Genomic DNA, 18153 nt, shown 5'->3' with positions numbered 1-18153 from the left:
AGAGAGCCTGATGTGTGGGGCTTGATCCCAGGACCCTGGGATCATGACCTGAGCCAAAGGCAGATGGTTAAGGAGTGAGCCACCCAAGTACCCCAAGAGTTGTTTTTTTTTTAAAACAGGATCCAGTCAAGTTCTCTATTACATTTTGTTGTTATATCTTTAGTAATTTTTAATTTAGAAAAGCCCACACTTTTTTTCATAACATTAACCTTTTGAAGAATGTAACTTTTAATTAGGGTTTTGTAGTTTATATCTGTGATAGTAAAGAAATCCTTGAGTGCTCTAAAATCTTCGGCATATGTTACTTTTTTTTTTTTTTTTTTAAAGATTTAATTTATTTCAGAGAGCGTGCGCTCAAAGGGTGGGTGGAAGGGGCAGAAAGGGGAGAGAAGCAGATTCCCTGCTGAGCACAGAACCCATCGCAGGGCTCCATCTCACAACTCTAAGACCATGACATGAGCTGAAATTAAGAGTTGGATGCCCAACTGACTGAGCCACCCAGGTGCCCCTGGCATATGTTATTTTTGATAAATATTTTTTTTTAGCATGGTAACTTGTAAAATTATCAAGTTTTAAGACTTTATTTTTTGCAACTAAGTTTTCCTAATTTTTATCCTAGGAGAAGGTGTTTTACCATGTTGGGAAAAGGTGACTGAACCGATTGAGGAAGGGAATGATGTGAATGTAAAAAAAATTGGTGATTCTTCAGAAGTGGCTAATATTGAAGAAAGGTATCATCCATGTTGAAAGGAATAAGAAGAGTGACAGTTTAATTTACTAGTCAGCTATTAAGATAGACCACTTTCTTTTTTTTTGAAAGATGCATGGTTTTCTTGTTTTTGCTTGAATATGCTTTTAAGTATGATGTCAAAGATGAAACTTAACACATATTGTCACTGATAGCACTTAGGGAGATATATCAGTTCAAGTAGGTTTGACATTGTTTTGGAAAAACTGAGCAAAGCTTTTTCACCAAAGAGAAAAAAATCTGGATAAAATTAATCTTCTCTCAAATAGTTAAGTAAATCCCATTTTGGCAAAGAGAAACAAATTAATATTGAGTCTCACATTTGGTGTTACCTCTAAACTATAATTGGGTAAGTCTGGTTACAGAATTTAAAAATCTCATGACAAAGATAAAATATCAATACTGAAGTTATTATTTTCTTAAATATTTGAAATATTTTAGTGTACGTTATGGAAAGGAAAATGACTTCTGATTATTGCTCTATTTACATTGTCAGTATTCTTTCTTAAAGATACATATTTGAAATTTTCAAAATGTATTTTAAAGTGATGCAATGAATATGATATTTCAAAAGTTAATCTATAGGCAATAGATGGACTTCAGAAGGGTTTTTTTCAAGTTGCGTGGAATGTTGCCTTCTCTGTATTTTGGGAGATGGGGTGGGATTATAGCTTTCATTGAATTTTCAAAGGGGGTCGGTGACTTTGAGAAAGGTTAGTTCTTAGTGTAGTCAGGGGTATCAGGCACACTAAGTGTCAAATACCACATCTTGATTTGCATGTTAAATAATGATTTTTATGATTAGACCTATTAAAGCTGCTATCAGAGAAAGGAAGCAGACATTTGAAGACTACTTAGAAGAACAAATTCGGCTGGAAGAACAAGAACTGAAACGAAGGCAACTAAGGGTAGGCATTTCCACTATTTTGATTAAGTTCATTAAGGCTTTAGAGATTTGTTTGTAATTTTCTTTAAAAATAACTTTGAGATAACTTGGATATACCAGAATTAATTCAAATATTGTTCTCTATTTAAGGAAGCCGAAGGATCGTTCCTAATCAAAGCAAAACCAAAACAACCATTCTTGAAACGAGGAGAAGGTTTAGCTAGATTTACTAATGCTAAATCTAAGTCTCAGAAAGGGAGAGAAAATAAACTAGTGACTAATCAGAGCACTCCAGAAGACCAACCTGTGTTTAAAATGGATAGACAACAATTCCAGCGGAAAACTGCTCTTATAAATAAAGACCTGTGTACAGAGAACCAGCCTGTTAAAAAGAACAATAAAGGTAGAGCCAAGAGTGATTTCGTCACACTCAGCCAGAAGCCAAAAGTGCTTAAGGGTAGTAACAGGAAAAGTCTTCCTCCAACAGGATTGAAAATACCTGGAGGGAAGAAATACGATGGGCAATTTAGAGACCAGATCAAATTAGAAAAAAAAGTTGAGACTAATAATAGAGAAAATGTACCTGAGTGTGCAAAACTTTGTGATACTGGTTGCAAAGTCTGGAATAAAACACAGGGTAAAGACAAACTTCCTTTTTCGGGAGGATCGGTCAGCTACCTGTCTTCCAATAGCCCAAAACATGAGACCTTGAAAAAGTCAGAATCTTCTCTTGACATTTCTCTTCAGAAAAAGTTAGAGAATTGGGAACGAGAAAAGGAAAAGGAAAATTTGGAGCTAGATGAATTTTTGTTTTTGGAACAAGCTGCTGATGAAATATCATTTTCCAGTAATTCCTCCTTTGTACTGAAGATCTTAGAGAGAGACCAGCAGATCTGCAAAGGCCACCGGCTGTCTTCCACCCCTGTCAAAGCTGTGCAGCCGCAGACAGAGACACTGGATCCTGTTACTCAGTGTGACCACAATGAGGCTTCAGGCTGTGCTGAACCCAAACATGAGGGTGAGTGTGAGGTCACACCCCACCAACCTGATTCAGTCTTCTCACCTGAAGCGTGTAGGGAACAGTCGTGTAAGGTCAGTAAGAAAGCACTCCAAATGAGCACTTCTGAAAATCAGACTCAGTGGAATGTAAGTGATGATGAAGGTGTCCCAGACAGTGACAGTAGCACTGACTCTGAGGAGCAACTTGATGTTACTATAAAACCATCAACTGAGGAGAAAGAGAGGGGTTTCAGCAGCAGAGAAGACAGTCCACAAGTCTGTGATGGTAAGGACCCTTTTAGGGACACTGGGATTCAAGAAGAAGATAAAAGGAGAGATGTTGATTTAGATCTGTCTGATAAAGATTACAGTGGCGATGAGTCTGTCACTGTAGAAAGCTTGAAAAACAAAGTTTCTGAGTCCTCAAGAAGCCCCTCATCTGTAAGTATGAGTAAAATTGACTTTGACGATGAAAGAACTTGGACTGACCTTGAAGAGAATTCATTTAAGCATGATGCTTTTCTGGGGAATGAGGCCATTTATGGGATTCCTCAAACAGCCTACCCTAAGAGTGAAATATGTGTGTCGGACAAAACTATAAAGAGGAAAGTTGCACCGGTCAAGAAGGGAGAAGACTTGAGCAAACCCAGTAGGAGCATAAGCCCTCCTCCTACATCAGATCTCATGATGAAGTTCTTCCCTGCTTTGAAACCAAAACCAAAATCAGATTCACACTTGGGAAATGAACCCAAGTTAAACCCAAGTCAAGACCAACCACTTGGTAAGTCAGCATTATAAAATAGGTATCAGAATGTTATAAATTTTACATTTACCTTATTTATTATTTTTTTAAAGATTTTATTTATTTATTTGTCAGAGAGAGAGAGAGCGAGAGAGCACAGGCAGATAGAGTGGCAGGCTGAGGCAGAGGGAGAAGCAGACTCCCTGCTGAGCAAGGAGCCCGACATGAGACTCGATCCCGGGATGCTGGGATCATGACCTGAGCCAAAGGCAGCCGCTCAACCAACTGAGCCTTCCAGGCGTCCCTCACATTTACTTTATTAGTCTTCTATCAGAATGCTTAAAAATCCTTACCTTTCTAGTTGCTCAGTATAAGTCTAATTAGGAGATTTGTTAAAATTTTATTTATTTTGTGGTCCTAAATAATAACCACTAGTATAAGACTCGGATGGATTGTGATTTCAGATTTTTCAAGTTTAAGCCTATGCCTTATTCTCAAGGCTTTAAAATTAATTTGTTATAAAGTGAGATAACACTTTTGTAACCAGAGAGTACCCTGTTTATGGTTTGTGTTGCTATAAGATGAACCTTTGTGCACTTTTAAAAATGATTATGTTTTTACTTAATTTTTTTACTACCTCATGCACTACCTTGCTAAATAGGACCAAGAAGAAATACAGTAAAACTGAATTTTCCTTTCTTTCCTGGACCTGCACTCCTCATTCCCTTTCCTAGTTTTGTAGGTTCCTAGAGGAACCTACATTCCCATTTCCTTTGTGTATTCTAAAAAGATTCTGTGTGTATGAAAGCATATGGGTGAGTGGGTATATAACCTTTCTATACAAATGACATGTTTTTTTATATACCATTTTTCACCTTTTTTTTAAAAAAGATTTTAGGAGAGAGAGTGCACATGAGCGTGTAGAGGGGGGGAAAAGAAGGGAAGGGACAGAGGGAGAGGGAGAAGCAGACTCCCCACTGAGGACAGAGCCCTCTGCCCATGCTCAATCCTAGGACCCTGAGATCATGACTTGAGCCGAAGGCAAATGCTTAATCAACTGAGCCACCCAGGCGCCTTCACCTTATTTATGATAAATTTTGCATATTGTTCTTTTCCACATATACATCTGCTTATTCCATTTAATGGCTTTATAGTACTCTGTTAATGTGATGGGCTTTTAAAATTATTGAAATAGTGAAATATTGAAAAACTCCTTTCTATTATATCATATTTAAATTCTGAATGACTAGCAAAGCATAGGTGCTTTAAAATATAAATTATAACTTATAACTTATAACTATTTTAAAAATACTCTGATTTTAAAAGTAGTACTTTTTGCAGAAAGTTTGGAAGCTTAAAAATATAGAATGAAAAATGTTTATAACTAAACTATCCAAAGGTAGGTGTGGTTTCAGTTTGGGGTTTCATTTTGGGGTATTTCCTTCTGGTCATTTTTCTTATGTATTTTTAATATGGTACAGTTATTTGTTAAAAGTTATCTTTTTTGACCAAGTGTATAATACATATTGGCTATATCTTGAAAACTCTTTGTGTATTTTTTAAAAAGATTTATTTATTTATTAGAGAGAGAGAGCACACCAGTTGAGCACTCCCTGTTGAGCAGGGAGCCCCATGCGGGGCTTAATCCGGGAACCCTGGGATCATGACCTAAGCCAGAAGCAGATGCTTACAATTGAGCCACCCAGGTGCCCTTTTTCGTGTATTTTTTTTTTTTAAAGATTTTATTTATTTATTTGACAGAGAGAGATCAACAAGTAGATAGAGAGGCAGGCAGAGAGAGAGAGAGAGGGAAGCAGGCTCCCGCTGAGCAGAGAGCCCGACGTGGGACTCGATCCCAGGACCCCGAGATCATGACCTGAGCCGAAGGCAGCGGCTTAACCCACTGAGCCACCCAGGCGCCCCTTTTTCGTGTGTTTTAAAAATGGTTGCAGAACACTGTATGACTGCAACATTATTTTATTCAATAATTTCCTTATTCCTTATTGCTAAATACTTAAATTATTTTTCACTATTAGAAATAACACTGTAATGTGTATTTTTGTGCAAAAATCAATTTTTCAAAGGGGTAATAGAAGGACAAAAGCATTGACTATTTTACTCTTTTATTTATTTATTTTTTATTCTATTTTATTTTTTTTTATTTTACTCTTTTAAATAGCAAATTTTGGGGCGCCTGGGTGGCTCAGTGGGTTAAAGCCTCTGCCTTCAGCTCAGGTCATGATCCCAGGGTCCTGGGATTGAGCCCCACGTCAGGCTCTCTGCTCAGCAGAAGGCCTGCTTCCTCCTCTCTCTCTGCCTGCCTCTCTGCCTGCTTGTGATCTCTGTCTGTCAAATAAATAAATAAATCTTTAAAAATAAAAAATAAATAAATAAATAGCAAATTTGGTATGGGAAAATTCTTAATTTATATTTCTGTGCCTAGTGGAGGTAAACTTTGATTTTGGTGTTGATTAATGCTTTAGATATCTTGTGAATTACTTATTAATGTTCTTAAGCTATTTATGTATGTGCATATATTTATTCATTTTTAAAAGATTTATTTATTTTTAAAGATTTATTTATTTTAGAGAGAGAGCACATGCAAGCATGTGTAAGTGGGGGGGAGGGGCAAAGGGAGAGGGAGAATCCTTGAACAGACTCTTCCCTGAGTGGGGGAGCCTGATGTAGGGCTTGAACCTAGGACCCCGAGATCATGACATTAGCAGAAACCAAGAGTTAGACACTCAACCAACTGAGCCACCCAGGTGTCTTTATTTATTTATTTGAGAGAGAGAGCATGTGAGCAGGGGGTGGGGGCTGGAGAGGGGAGAGGGAGAGAAGGGAACTCCCCACTGAACATGGAGCTCAACACATGGGCTCTTATGAACCCGAGGTCATGACCTGATCCAAAACCGAGAGTCAGTTGTTTAACTGGCTCTATAAAGAGTCCTAAATGTGCATATTTAAAATTGAAGTATAACTGAAGTATAATTGATGTACAATATCCTGTTAGTTTCAGGTGTACATCATAGTGATTTAATATATTTTTTTTAAAGATTTTATTTATTTATTTGACAGAGAGAGAGATCACAAGTAGGCAGAGAGGCAGGCAGAGAGAAGGAGGAGGAAGCAGGCTCCCCGCGGAGCAGAGAGCCGGATGCGGGGCTCGATCCCAGGACCCTGAGATCATGACCTGAGCTGAAGGCAGCGGCTTAATCCACTGAGCCACCCAGGCGCCCCGTGATTAAATATTTTTATACATTATAAAATGATCCCATGATAAGTCTAGTTACCATCTGTTACCCTACAAATGCCTTTCAATATTGACTGTTAACAAAAAATATATGTATTAGATGTTAAAAACATTTGAATTTCTTTTTATATGTAATGTTAATTCATTGTCCGATTGATACTCTTGAGGTTGAATAATGTTTTTCTTAAATTTAGATTGGTTTCATCTGGAAAGTTAGGCCAATATAATTTTTGTTGTTGTTATTAGAAGCATTGTTTCTTATGCATTGTAATAGTACCAATGTTTACAGTATTTTTGCCTCTTAGTGTTAAAAGCTAACTATTGTTCTTGCTGCTGAAGGCCTTTTGTGAAGTTCAATATATATGGCCTATGTTATAGGTGACAGTGCTCGATCTCAAGTTTTGAGAGAGAAAGTTATTGAATTGGAAACAGAAATAGAAAAATTTAAAGCTGAGAACACATCTTTAGCTAAACTTCGCATTGAACGGGAAAGTGCCTTGGAAAAACTTAGGTAAGTTTGCATCTATAAGTTGGGAAAAAAATATAATGATTCAGTTTTATCTTCAAGATGATATGTAAAGTATTTGAAATAATTTTTGTCAATCCAACAAAATAAAATAAAAAGAAGTGTAATATTTTTCTTTGAAATCTTAACCGCATAAAAATTTTTTAATTAAAATGACCCATTGTAGTCAGAAATGTGTTAAAAGGGGAATTCTCTTAGTTGAGGAGATTACAAATTGAATTTTAAAAAGCATTTTAAAAATATTTTATTTATTTATTTATTTGATAGAGATTGAGAGATCACAAGTGGGCAGAGAGGCAGGCAGAGAGAAAGGGGGAAGCAGGCTCCCTGCTGAGCGGAGACTTGAACCCTGATGCAGGGCTCGATCCCAGGACCTTGAGATCATGACCTGAGCCGAAGGCAGAGGCTTAACCCCCTGAGCCACCCAGGCACCCCTTGAAAAGCATTTTGAAGCTGTTAATTCAAGTGCTACCTTGGCCATTGCATAAATTTTCTAGGGCTACTGTAACAACGTATAGTTGATCCTGAACAATGTGGAAGTTAGGGGCTCCATCCCCCTGTACAGCCAAAAAGCCACATATAATTTTTGACTCCCTAAAAACTTTGCTACTAATGACATACTGCTGCCTGGAAGTCTTACCGATAGTGTACAGTTGATTAACACATGGTTTTTTACATGTGTTATATACATATACTTGTAATAAGGTAAAGAAAATGTTAATAAACTTGTAAGGAATAGAAAATACATTTATAGTACTGTACTATAAAAATTTGTATGTAAGTGGATCCATGTAGTTCAAACCCATGTCGTTCAAGGGTCAACTGTACACACAAACTAAGTGGCTTAAAACAACAGGAATTTACTCTGTCAATCCTTGGCATTTCTTGGCTTATCACTGGACATTTGGGTTGTTTCTACCTTTTGGTTATTGTGAATAATGCTATTAACGTTGGTATGTAAATATCTGTTCAGATTCTTAGTTCTTTTGGGTATAAACCCAGGGGTGGAATTGCTGGGTCATATGGCAACTATATACTTTTGAGGAACCACCATACTGAGTGCTTGTACCGGTTTACATCACATTAACTGATTTGATATGTTGAGCCAGCCTTCACTTCCAGGGATGAATCCCACTAGGTCATGGTGTAAATCCTTTTAAAGTGCTGTTGGATTTGGTTTGCTAGTATTTATTGAGGATTTTTATATATGTGTGCATCAGGGATTGTCCCATAGTTTTCTTGTGGTGTCATTGTCCGGCTTTGGTGTCCAAGTGACTGCCCTAATGAAATGCGTTTGAAAGTATTTCTTCTCTTTTTTGGAAGAGTTTAGGCAGGATGGGTATTAATTATTTTTTGAATATTTGCTGGAATTTACTTGTGAAGCTATCTGGTCCTGAACTATTCTTTCTTGGGAGGTTTTTGATTACTGATTCAATTTCCTAATTATTGTTCTGTTCAGACTTTCTGGTTCTTCTCGATTCAGTTTTGGTAGGTTGTATATTTCTAAGAATTTATCTGTTTCTTCTAGATTATCCAGTTTTGGAGATATTATTGCTCACAATATGGTCTTTATTTTATTTCTGGGGGCATCTGTTGTAAAGTGTCCTCTTTATGATTTTATTTGAGTTTTCTCTCTTTCTTAGGTCTAGTAGGGGTTTGTTGAGTTTGTGTATTTTCCTTCTGAGACTTCCACAATGAATGTATTGGATCTCATGGGCTTTCTTCATTCTTGTTCATTCTTTTTCTTGTTTTTCCTCTAACTGACCTCAAATTACCTGTCTTTGAGTCAGATTCTTTCTTCCGCTTGATTAAGTCTGTTATTGAAGCTCTCTATTGTATTTTTTCACTTTATTTTTTTTTTAAAGATTTTATTTATTTATTTGACAGAGATCACAAGTAGGCAGAGAGGCAGGCAGAGAGAGTGAGAGGGAAGCAGGCTCCCTGCTGAGCAGAGAGCTCGATGCGGGACTCGATCCCAGGACCCTGAGATCATGACCTGAGCCGAAGGCAGTGGCTTAAACCACTGAGCCACCCAGGCGCCCCCTTTTTTTCACTTTATTGATTGTATTCTTCAGCTCCAGAATTTCTGGTTTTTAAGTTTTATTTATTTTTAAGTAACCTCTACACCCCACATGGGGCTCACACTCGTGAAACCTGAGATCAAGAGTCACATGCTCCCCCAACTGAGCCAGTCAGGTGCCCCCTCTTTTTAAAGTTTTATTTATTTATTTAGTTTTTAATAACTGTGTTTTTTAAAATGATTTCTATCTCTTTGTTGAACATCTTGTTTTCTTTTATGTATTATTTGCTGATTTTGTTGAGTTGTTTATCTGTGTTCTCTTGTAGTTTGCTGAGCTGCTTTAAAATAGCTATTTTGAATTCTTTGTCAGGCAATTCTTAGATCTGCATTTCTTTGGGATTGATTGCTGAAACTTAATTAGTTTCCTTTGGTGGTGTCCTATTTGCTGATTCTAATGTAGCCTTGCCTTGACATTTTTGCATTTGAAAGGGCAGAAAACTTTCTTTACAGACCTGTTTTGGCAGGTAAAGACCTATTCCAACTGGATCCCTGGACTGGTGGCCAGATTCTAGGATCACAGTTGAATGGGATTGTAGTGTGGCTCTTGCTGGGTCCATACTGGAGTCCATAATTGACGGGTCTCTCTCTCTCTTTTTTTTTTTCTTTAAAATTTTATTTATTTATTTGAGAGAATGAGAGAGAGAGCATGAGACAGGGGAGGGTCAGAAGGAAAAGCAGACTCCCTACTGAGCAGGGAGGAACTCAATCCTGGGATTCTAGGATCATGACCTGAGTTGCTTAACCAACTGAGCCGCCCAGGCATATTGGCGGGTCTCATAACAGGGGCATGATGGATGTAGTTCCTGCTAGATCACCAGTTGGACAGGATTGCTTGTAGGACTACAGTCCAGCAGTGCTGAAGCTAGCCATGGGGCTGCTTCCAGGTCTGCTGGTGAGTGTGCAGACAGTGGGTCTGTTACCAGGGTGAGAATGGGTGTGACTCCTGCCAGGTTTTTGAGCATCCTCCTGCTGGGCCCTTAGGTGAGCAGGACTGCCTCCAGTACCATGATGCTCGTGGCTAGAGCCACGTTACAGGACTGTTTCACATTTTATAGTTACAACTGAGGTCTGTGGGCCTGTTACCAGGGACACAGATGGGTTTGGCAGATGGGCTTGGGATTTCTCAACCTCCTATCTGATGGTAGAGCTCCCACAAAGGTACTTTTATCTGTGATTGGCTGTCAGCTTGTTTTTTGTGTAAAGAGATGTGAGCTGTGACCTCTTGTTTCACCATCTTGATATGTCCCTCTCCCTGTGCTCTTAACAGAACATCAGAACACACCTGGGTTATGATAGTTCCTCTGATCAGTATTCTCCTAAGCTAAGACACCAAGTCCTCACACTGGTCTATTAGACCCTAATTCATTTGGCTCTCTGTTTTATTTTTTGATACTTTTTCCTACTTTTCTGTTTCAACTTTGTTTTATCCACCCTGGCCTCCTATAATCTTTGACCGCATCAGGCATATTCCTACCTCAGGGCTTTTGCATATGGTGTTCCCTCTTTCTGAACTGTTTTGTCCAGATATCCTTATGGCTGTTTTTTCAGTTCCTTCAGGTTTTACGTAAAATATTTTTTTTTTTTAGATTTTATTATTATTATTATTATTTTAAATTTATTTTCAGCGTAACAGTATTCATTGTTTTTGCACCACATCCAGTGCTCCATGCAATACGTGCCCTCTCTATTTACCCACCACCTGGTTCCCCAACCACCCATCCCCCGCCCCTTCAAAACCCTCAGGTTGTTTTTCAGAGTCCATAGTACTCATGGTTCATCTCCCCTTCCAATTTCCCTCAACTACCTTTTCCTCTCCATCTCCCCATGTCCTCCATGTTCTTTGTTATGCTCCACAAATAAGTGAAACCATATGATACTTGACTCTCTCTGCTTCACTTATTTCCCTCAGCATAATCTCTTCCAGTCCCATCCATGTTGCTACAAAAGTTGGGTATTCATCCTTTCTGATGGAGACATAATACTCCATCGTGTATGTGTACTACGTCTTCCTTATCCATTCGTCCGTTGAAGGGCATCTTGGTTCTTTCCACAGTTTGGCCACTGTGGCCATTGCTGCTATAAACATTGGGGTACAGATGGCTCTTCTTTTCACTACATCTGTATCTTTGGGGTAAATACCCAGCAGTGCAATTGCAGGGTCATAGGGAAGCTCTATTCTTAATTTCTTGAGGAATCTCCACACTGTTCTCCAAAGTGGCTACACCAACTTGCATTCCCACCAACAGTGTAAGAGGGTTCCCCTTTCTCCACAACCTCTCCAACACAAGGTTTTACGTAAAATATTATCTCAGCAAGATGACCTCATCCATAATTTCAATCTCCTTGATACTTCTTACTCTTATTCTTTGCATTATTTTTCTCCTTCTAATATGCCATATATTTTATCTTGTTTGTCTGTCTCTTCATTAGAATGAGAAGCTCCATGGGAGTAAGGGTGTTTATTTTTTCACTGGTTTCTCCAGTACCCAGGGTGGTGCTTGAGTCATAGTAGGTGCTCAGTGAATATTTGTTGGAGGAATGCTTTATGGAGTTAACTGACAGTTATTTCAGTACTATGGATTGAAGATGGATTCACCAAGCCCAGCAGCTCCTCCATTCCAGGCTGTCACTGATGTTCCATTTCATATGACATGTGGATTACTCCATTAAGATGGTCCCTTTAAATGATAATGTGGTTTGGTCATTTTAGGAAAGAAATTACTGACTTTGAACAACAGAAAGCAAAAGAATTGGCTCGAATAGAAGAGTTTAAAAAGGAGGAAATGAGGAAGCTACAAAAGGAACGCAAAGTTTTTGAAAAGTATACTACAGTTGCAAGAACTTTTCCTGATAAAAAAGAACGTGAAGAAATACAGGTATGCCTGTTCTTTATGTTAGACTTACGTGATATGTTTGTCCGAGTGTTGTGGGGCACACAGTAGGAGGGCTGTCCCTTCCTCTCCTCCCTTAGGCCCTGGAATATCAGAGTTTGTAGGAATATCAGAGTGATGTGTCAAAGAGAAATGGGGTGTCAGTTTTTTTAAACATTTTTTTAAAAAGATTTATTTATTTATTTGAGAGCAGGGAGAGGGGCAGAGGGATAGGAAGCAATTCCTTAAGCAGATTCCCTGCTGAGTGTGGAGCCCAACGTGGGGCTCAATTTCAGGACCCTGAGATCGTGATCTGATCTGAAATCCAGAGTCAGATGCTTAACCAGCTGAGCCACCCAGGGGACCCTGGGTATCACTTTATTAATCATCCATTGACTCAGTAAGTTATCGGTCTGAGACGGCATGAGGAACATTCTTTTGTAGTCTGACTTTTAAAGAACAAGATATATCAGTTCTTTTCTTAGTAGAGGCTTCCAAAAAAAAAAAAAAAAAGACTACAGTAATGCCATGGATGAATTAAGAAACCAAGAGTTGGAAATTCACCAGCATCATGTTGTGTCGATCTGACCAGTACCCCTTACACCAGTACTGTTATTGCCAGTCATTTATACACTAAGTAGGTGTTTAATTTTTAAACTTATCAACTGATAGGCCAGTGATCAGTCCTCTTCATTTCAAAGTTAGAATGGACATAATCAGAGGAATGTAGTAGTTAAAAATAACTACTGCAGGGGCACCTGGGTGGCTCAGTCGGTTAAGCATCCCGACTCTTGGTTTTGGCTCAGATCCTGAGATTGAGTTCCACATCAGGCTCCATACTTTGCGTGGAGTCCATTCTAGTTTCTCTCTTCATCTCTCTCTGTCCCTCCCCCCACGCTCTCTTTCACTCTCTCTCTAAAATAAAAGTAAATAAATCTTTAAAATAAATAAAAATAACTAAGTTCTAGCTAAAACTCAACTTTCTAGAAAAAAAAAAGGTGAATATATTTGTGACATTGGCGTATGCAAAAATTTCTAAGAGGGCACAAAGGGCTAAGTACAAAGAAAACACGAACATACTGAAATTTCATTACAAGTAATACTTTAGTGGCGCCTGGGTAGCTCAATCAGTTAAGCATCTGCCTTTGGCTCAGGTCATGATCCTGGAGTCCTGGGATTGAGCCCTCATCAGGCTCCCTGCTTCTCCCTCTGCCTCTGCCCCTTCTTGCTCTGCTCGCTCTTGCTTATTCTCTCTCTCTCAAATAAGTAAAATCTTAAAAAACAAACAAGTAAAACTTCAGTTTACCAAAGAAAAAATTTTAAAATTTTATTTTATTTATTTATTTTTTATTTGACAGAGATCACAAGTAGGCAGAGAGACAGGCAGAGAGAGAGGAGAAAGCAGGCTCCCAGCTGAGCAGAGAGCCCGATGTGGGCCTCGATCCCAGGACCCCGAGATCATGACCTGAGCCGAAGCAGAGGCTTAACCCACTGAGCCACCCAGGTGCCCCCCAAAGAAAAAAATTTTAAAAGACTCTCCATTGCTTATGGTATAAAGTACAAACTCTTCCATATTTTAGATACTAGTATTTTGGGGGCGCCTGGGTGGCTCAGTTGGTTAAGCGTCCAGCTGTTGATCTCAGCTCAGGTCTTGATCTCCATTGTGAGTTCAAAGCCCTGCATTGGGCTCCATACTAGGTATGGAGCCTACTTCAAAAAAATAAATAAATAAAAGTAAATACTAGAATTTTTGAGTTTCAGTCTCTGCTTTCTCCCCTCTCATGTAGTATACCTTCCTTGAGAAAGCTCATCTGCAAACCCAGACTTAAGTTGTGATAACTTGCCATGTCGACCAAGGTCTTTAAATCTATTTTTGTGGGAAGAAACATATGCTGTTACGTTTTTGTTTAATGCTTAGTTTATTGAATCTAGTATGTTAGACATTAACAATCTATTTCATAGTTTTGGAAGTCATTCCTGAATGCTCTTTGTACTTTGATAGTGTTGATTTAAGCATTAGACCCTTTTCAAACTTGATTATTGTGTGTGGCCATGGGTATTCATTATTTCTTTCTGTTTTTGTTACACTTCCTCTTTTTTTTACACTATGCAAGTATGACTTTAAGAAATATATATGTAATAAAAACAAACCTATATTTATTGCTGCTCTTCTACTTACTAAATCATTAAAAGAATAGAGATGGTATATTCAACCTTCTTTTATATTATAGTTTTTGAAAATATTAACTCTTTTCTTTTGGATGTTCATTCTTTCGGCTCATTGATTTGAGAACCCTTTATGATGAGCATTGGGGAATTGTTGTTGAAGAAGACATTTCTGCCCTCCTGGAATTTATATTCATCATTACTGATTTATGGCCTTTTACAGACTCAAGTTACTCTAATTTATTACAAAAATTTCCTTTTTGATAATCAAGTGGCCCCAATTTGGCCAGTGGGAGCCCTGTATGTACATCAGCTTCCTTGTCCTTCAGCTTTGCCCTTGCCCTTAGATGGTTGAAATTATCTCTGCTTTCTCTAACAACTGGTTATTTCAGATGACCTGGTTTTTGCTTTTGTTTTTCTTCAGCCTACCCCAGATCTGGAATCATCCACTGTCTAGGGAGCCCTATTGTCTTACTACTAGGAAGTCTTATGAGGATTGGTGGTCAATGGCAGTGGTATCCTTGCTCTTGGTGCCTGTCAGAGTACACAGCTGGGGAAGGGTGATGACTTCCTGAAGTCATGAGTTCACACTGATTCTTTCATCTCAATCATATAACATTATTCCAATTTTTATGCAGTGAATTTTCATTGACCATTTACACGTTGATGTTCAGTCAGATCTCTGCTGAGTTACCAACATGTGTATCTGTTTCTTCATTCAGAAGGTAATTGAGGGACCAGGATCTATGAGGTGCTATGTAGTGAACTGGTTAGCTCTGTTTGGATGTTTCCAATTTAACTTACCTTATTCCTACTAAATCTGCCTTTTCTTCTGACTTTTTACCATTCACACCTGTGATAAAAAGAGGTCTAGACCTTTTCCACCTTCAAATTCCATCAGTAATAGTTTCTTTTGACTTTATCTTCTGCATATCTTTTTTATACTGACCCCTTCTCTTTCTTTTCTTCACACATATTCCTTCTCGCGTTACTTTAAATCCTATTTTGTAGTCCTTTTGACCAAGTGTATTAATATGTGTCACTCCCTCTATAATTCTATTCTTTTGACCCCTTTAGGACCTTCCAATTCATTGGTTTCCTTCACCTCTTATGTCCTTAAACCCCAGGGACAGTTACTCTAGTCATTTCTATAAGTGTATCCTTTACTCCCTTTTTCTCAAGCCATCTTATTTTGTTGTCAAAACTATAAGCCTGGCATTTCCTACCTTTTTCATCTTTGTGCCCATAATACTTGGTTTAGTTGGATGAAAAATTTAATGGGGAGAAGGTCCATGCTTATGGGGAAGTCCTGCTTTTGTACCAGGTCTCACCCCTTCACCACCTACAGCCCTGCTCCAGCATTTCTTGTTTCTCTAATACCATCCATTTCCACCCTACTGAATCTTGCCATCACTGTACCCACTTGCTGTTACTTCTTAAAATCTCTCTTGCCCCATACTCCTTCGGTCACAACCATGTTTCTTTGTAGCAAAACTCCTTGAAAGTGTTGTCTGTTTCACTGTCTTTCATCTCAGCTCCTGTTTGGTCTACAACATGCTTCCCTCCACACCACTTCTTTGAAACTGCCCCTATTGCGGTTCCCAGTCTCTCCCTGATGGGGGAGCTCTTGGTCCTCGTGTGACTTGGCTGTCAGCAGCATGCGACTCCCCATCAGCACTTTCGTTCGTTTGACTCCGTTTGACTTTGACTCGCTGGATGGATACCTGATGCTCTGGGTTTTCCCCTTACCTGATTGATGCCTTGCCTTGTCCTCTTTGGCTTTTTCCTCCTCTTTAACTTAATGATGGAGGCCAGCCAGCAGGGAGGAGGTTCTGTCCTTCTTTGATGATCTTCTCTAGTTTCATGCGTTCAGTTGGGATTTACATGCTAAAGACTTACAGATTTAAATCCTGGCCTGGACCCGCTGGATGTGCTGATCTGGTCTGACTAGCTACTGGATATTTCACCTCCCTCTGTCTCCAAATGAACTTCTGAACTTCCCTTCCCTAGCCTTCTCCATCTCAGGTGGCAGTGTCCCTGACTTCCCACATGCTCAGGCCAGAAACCTGGGATTGTTCACTTCTCTTTCTCCCATACTACATGCTCATCTGTCAGAAACGTACCCAGACTTGAGCTGCCATCTCTGAGTTCAAGGACTGGCTGGCACAGCTCTGCTCCCGCCCTGTCTTTTCCATGGGTTGTTTACCAGGTAGCAGCCAGTGATTCTTCTGGAAAGACGCCAGGTCTCCTCTCTCTCTGCCGGTAGCCCTTTAATGGCTCCACTTTTTTCTTATAGTTAGAGCCACAGTCCTTACAGCCTCAAGTTCCTGTATGATCTGGTGTTCTTTCACCTTTTCCATGCCATCTCCTCCTCTGTGTCATGCATTCTGCCCCAGCTCACTAGCCTGCTTGCTGTTCTGCGACTGTACCCAGGCACTCTCCTCCCTGGTGTATCACTGCTGGTGCTCTTTCCCAGAAGAGCCACAGGGCTCATTCTGAGCCTCCTTCAGGTCTCGATTCAGTGAGATCTGCGGTGGTGTGTACTGCAGCCTCCCTTCCCCGCAACACTGCTTTCTTCTGCCTCCCTTGCCTTTTCTTCCCTAGGGCCTGGCACCTTCCACACAACTCTCCCTGCAATCTTTTTGTTCTTTGTATTCCAGGGACCCAGAACAGTACCTGATAGTAGGTGTTTTATAAATATTAATTGCTGTTGGATAACTTTTTTAACCTTGTTGAGGAATAATTGAAAAACAGACTATATATTTAAAATGGACAGTGTGATGATTTTATATATGTATATACATAGCAAGATCAAGATGGTAACATCCATCACCTGACATAGTTGACTCTGTGTGGGCGTGTGTGCTGAGAATGCTTAGGGATTGCTCTCGGCTGCATTTGCTGTCGGGGTATAGCGCTGTGCTGCGACTGTAGTCACCCTGTCATATGCTGCTCCTCGGAACTTACTCGGCTTATAACAGGGTTTCTATCTCCCCATTTCCCTATCCCCCAGCCCATGGCAAGCACCGTTCGGTTATTTCTATGAAATTGGCTTTTTTCTTATTTTCTCGATGATTTCACATGTAAGTGATACCATACAGTATTTGTCTTTCTCTGTTTGGCTTATTTGCTTTTGAATTCTTTTTTTTTTTTTTTTAAGATTTTATTTATTTATTTGACAGAGAGAGATCACAAGTAGATAGAGAGGCAGGCAGAGAGAGAGAGAGGGAAGCAGGCTCCCTGCTGAGCAGAGAGCCCGATGCGGGACTCGATCCCAGGACCCTGAGATCATGACCTGAGCCGAAGGCAGTGGCTTAACTCACTGAGCCACCCAGGCACCCCTGCTTTTGAATTCTTAACCGATTTAGACTTCTGTGTTACCATTTTGGTATTAATAAGTCTCTTTGCCACATGATGATAATGTTTACCAGTTAGAAATCGCTCATTTATTGGTTATACTCCACAATTTTATAAATAGGGAGGCTGGTGTTCAGGGAGGTTAATACCTTGTTTCAAGAGCTTTTAAGACACAGAACTGGGATTTGAGCCCTGATCTGTCACCCAAACCCAGAGTCCATGCTCCCTGTGATGTGACCACCACCCCAAGGGAGGTCCTTCGAGCCCTAGTCTCTTCCTGTCTCCTGGTTGCTTTTTGGCAGTCATGGGGCTTACGTGAGAATGGATGGATGTCAAGTTTTACATATGTATTAATGAGCTGCTTAGGGCTTCTCACTGCCTTTAGGCTCACATCAGGTCAGTTCTCAGGTGATGATTAATGAGGTCTTGCTTTCGCCCATGCCCCTTGCCTCTGCTCCCAGGCACTCCCCATATCTTGCACCCACATGAGCCATGTAGGTGACTAGTTTTTCCTTAGTTCTGACAT

At 39.6% G+C, this 18153-nt stretch overlaps 1 protein-coding gene across 11 annotated transcripts in view; it reads left to right on the top strand.

The window, feature by feature from the left end:
- Positions 1-18153, top strand: part of CENPJ (centromere protein J) — an 87931-nt gene that overhangs the window by 32996 nt on the left and 36782 nt on the right. For all 11 annotated transcript variants that reach the window (XM_045978224.1, XM_045978223.1, XM_045978218.1 and 8 more), the window contains 5 exons: positions 620-731; positions 1554-1656; positions 1785-3414; positions 7007-7139; positions 11945-12110. In XM_045978224.1, coding sequence (XP_045834180.1) covers positions 620-731; positions 1554-1656; positions 1785-3414; positions 7007-7139; positions 11945-12110 — 2144 coding nt within the window. The remainder of the gene's footprint in view (positions 1-619; positions 732-1553; positions 1657-1784; positions 3415-7006; positions 7140-11944; positions 12111-18153) is intronic.

This window comes from Meles meles, chromosome 14 (assembly GCF_922984935.1).
Source record: "Meles meles chromosome 14, mMelMel3.1 paternal haplotype, whole genome shotgun sequence".
Taxonomy (NCBI): Eukaryota; Metazoa; Chordata; class Mammalia; order Carnivora; family Mustelidae; genus Meles; species Meles meles.
Note: the sequence above shows the minus strand (reverse complement) of the source record. Positions and strands in the feature narration are given on the sequence as shown.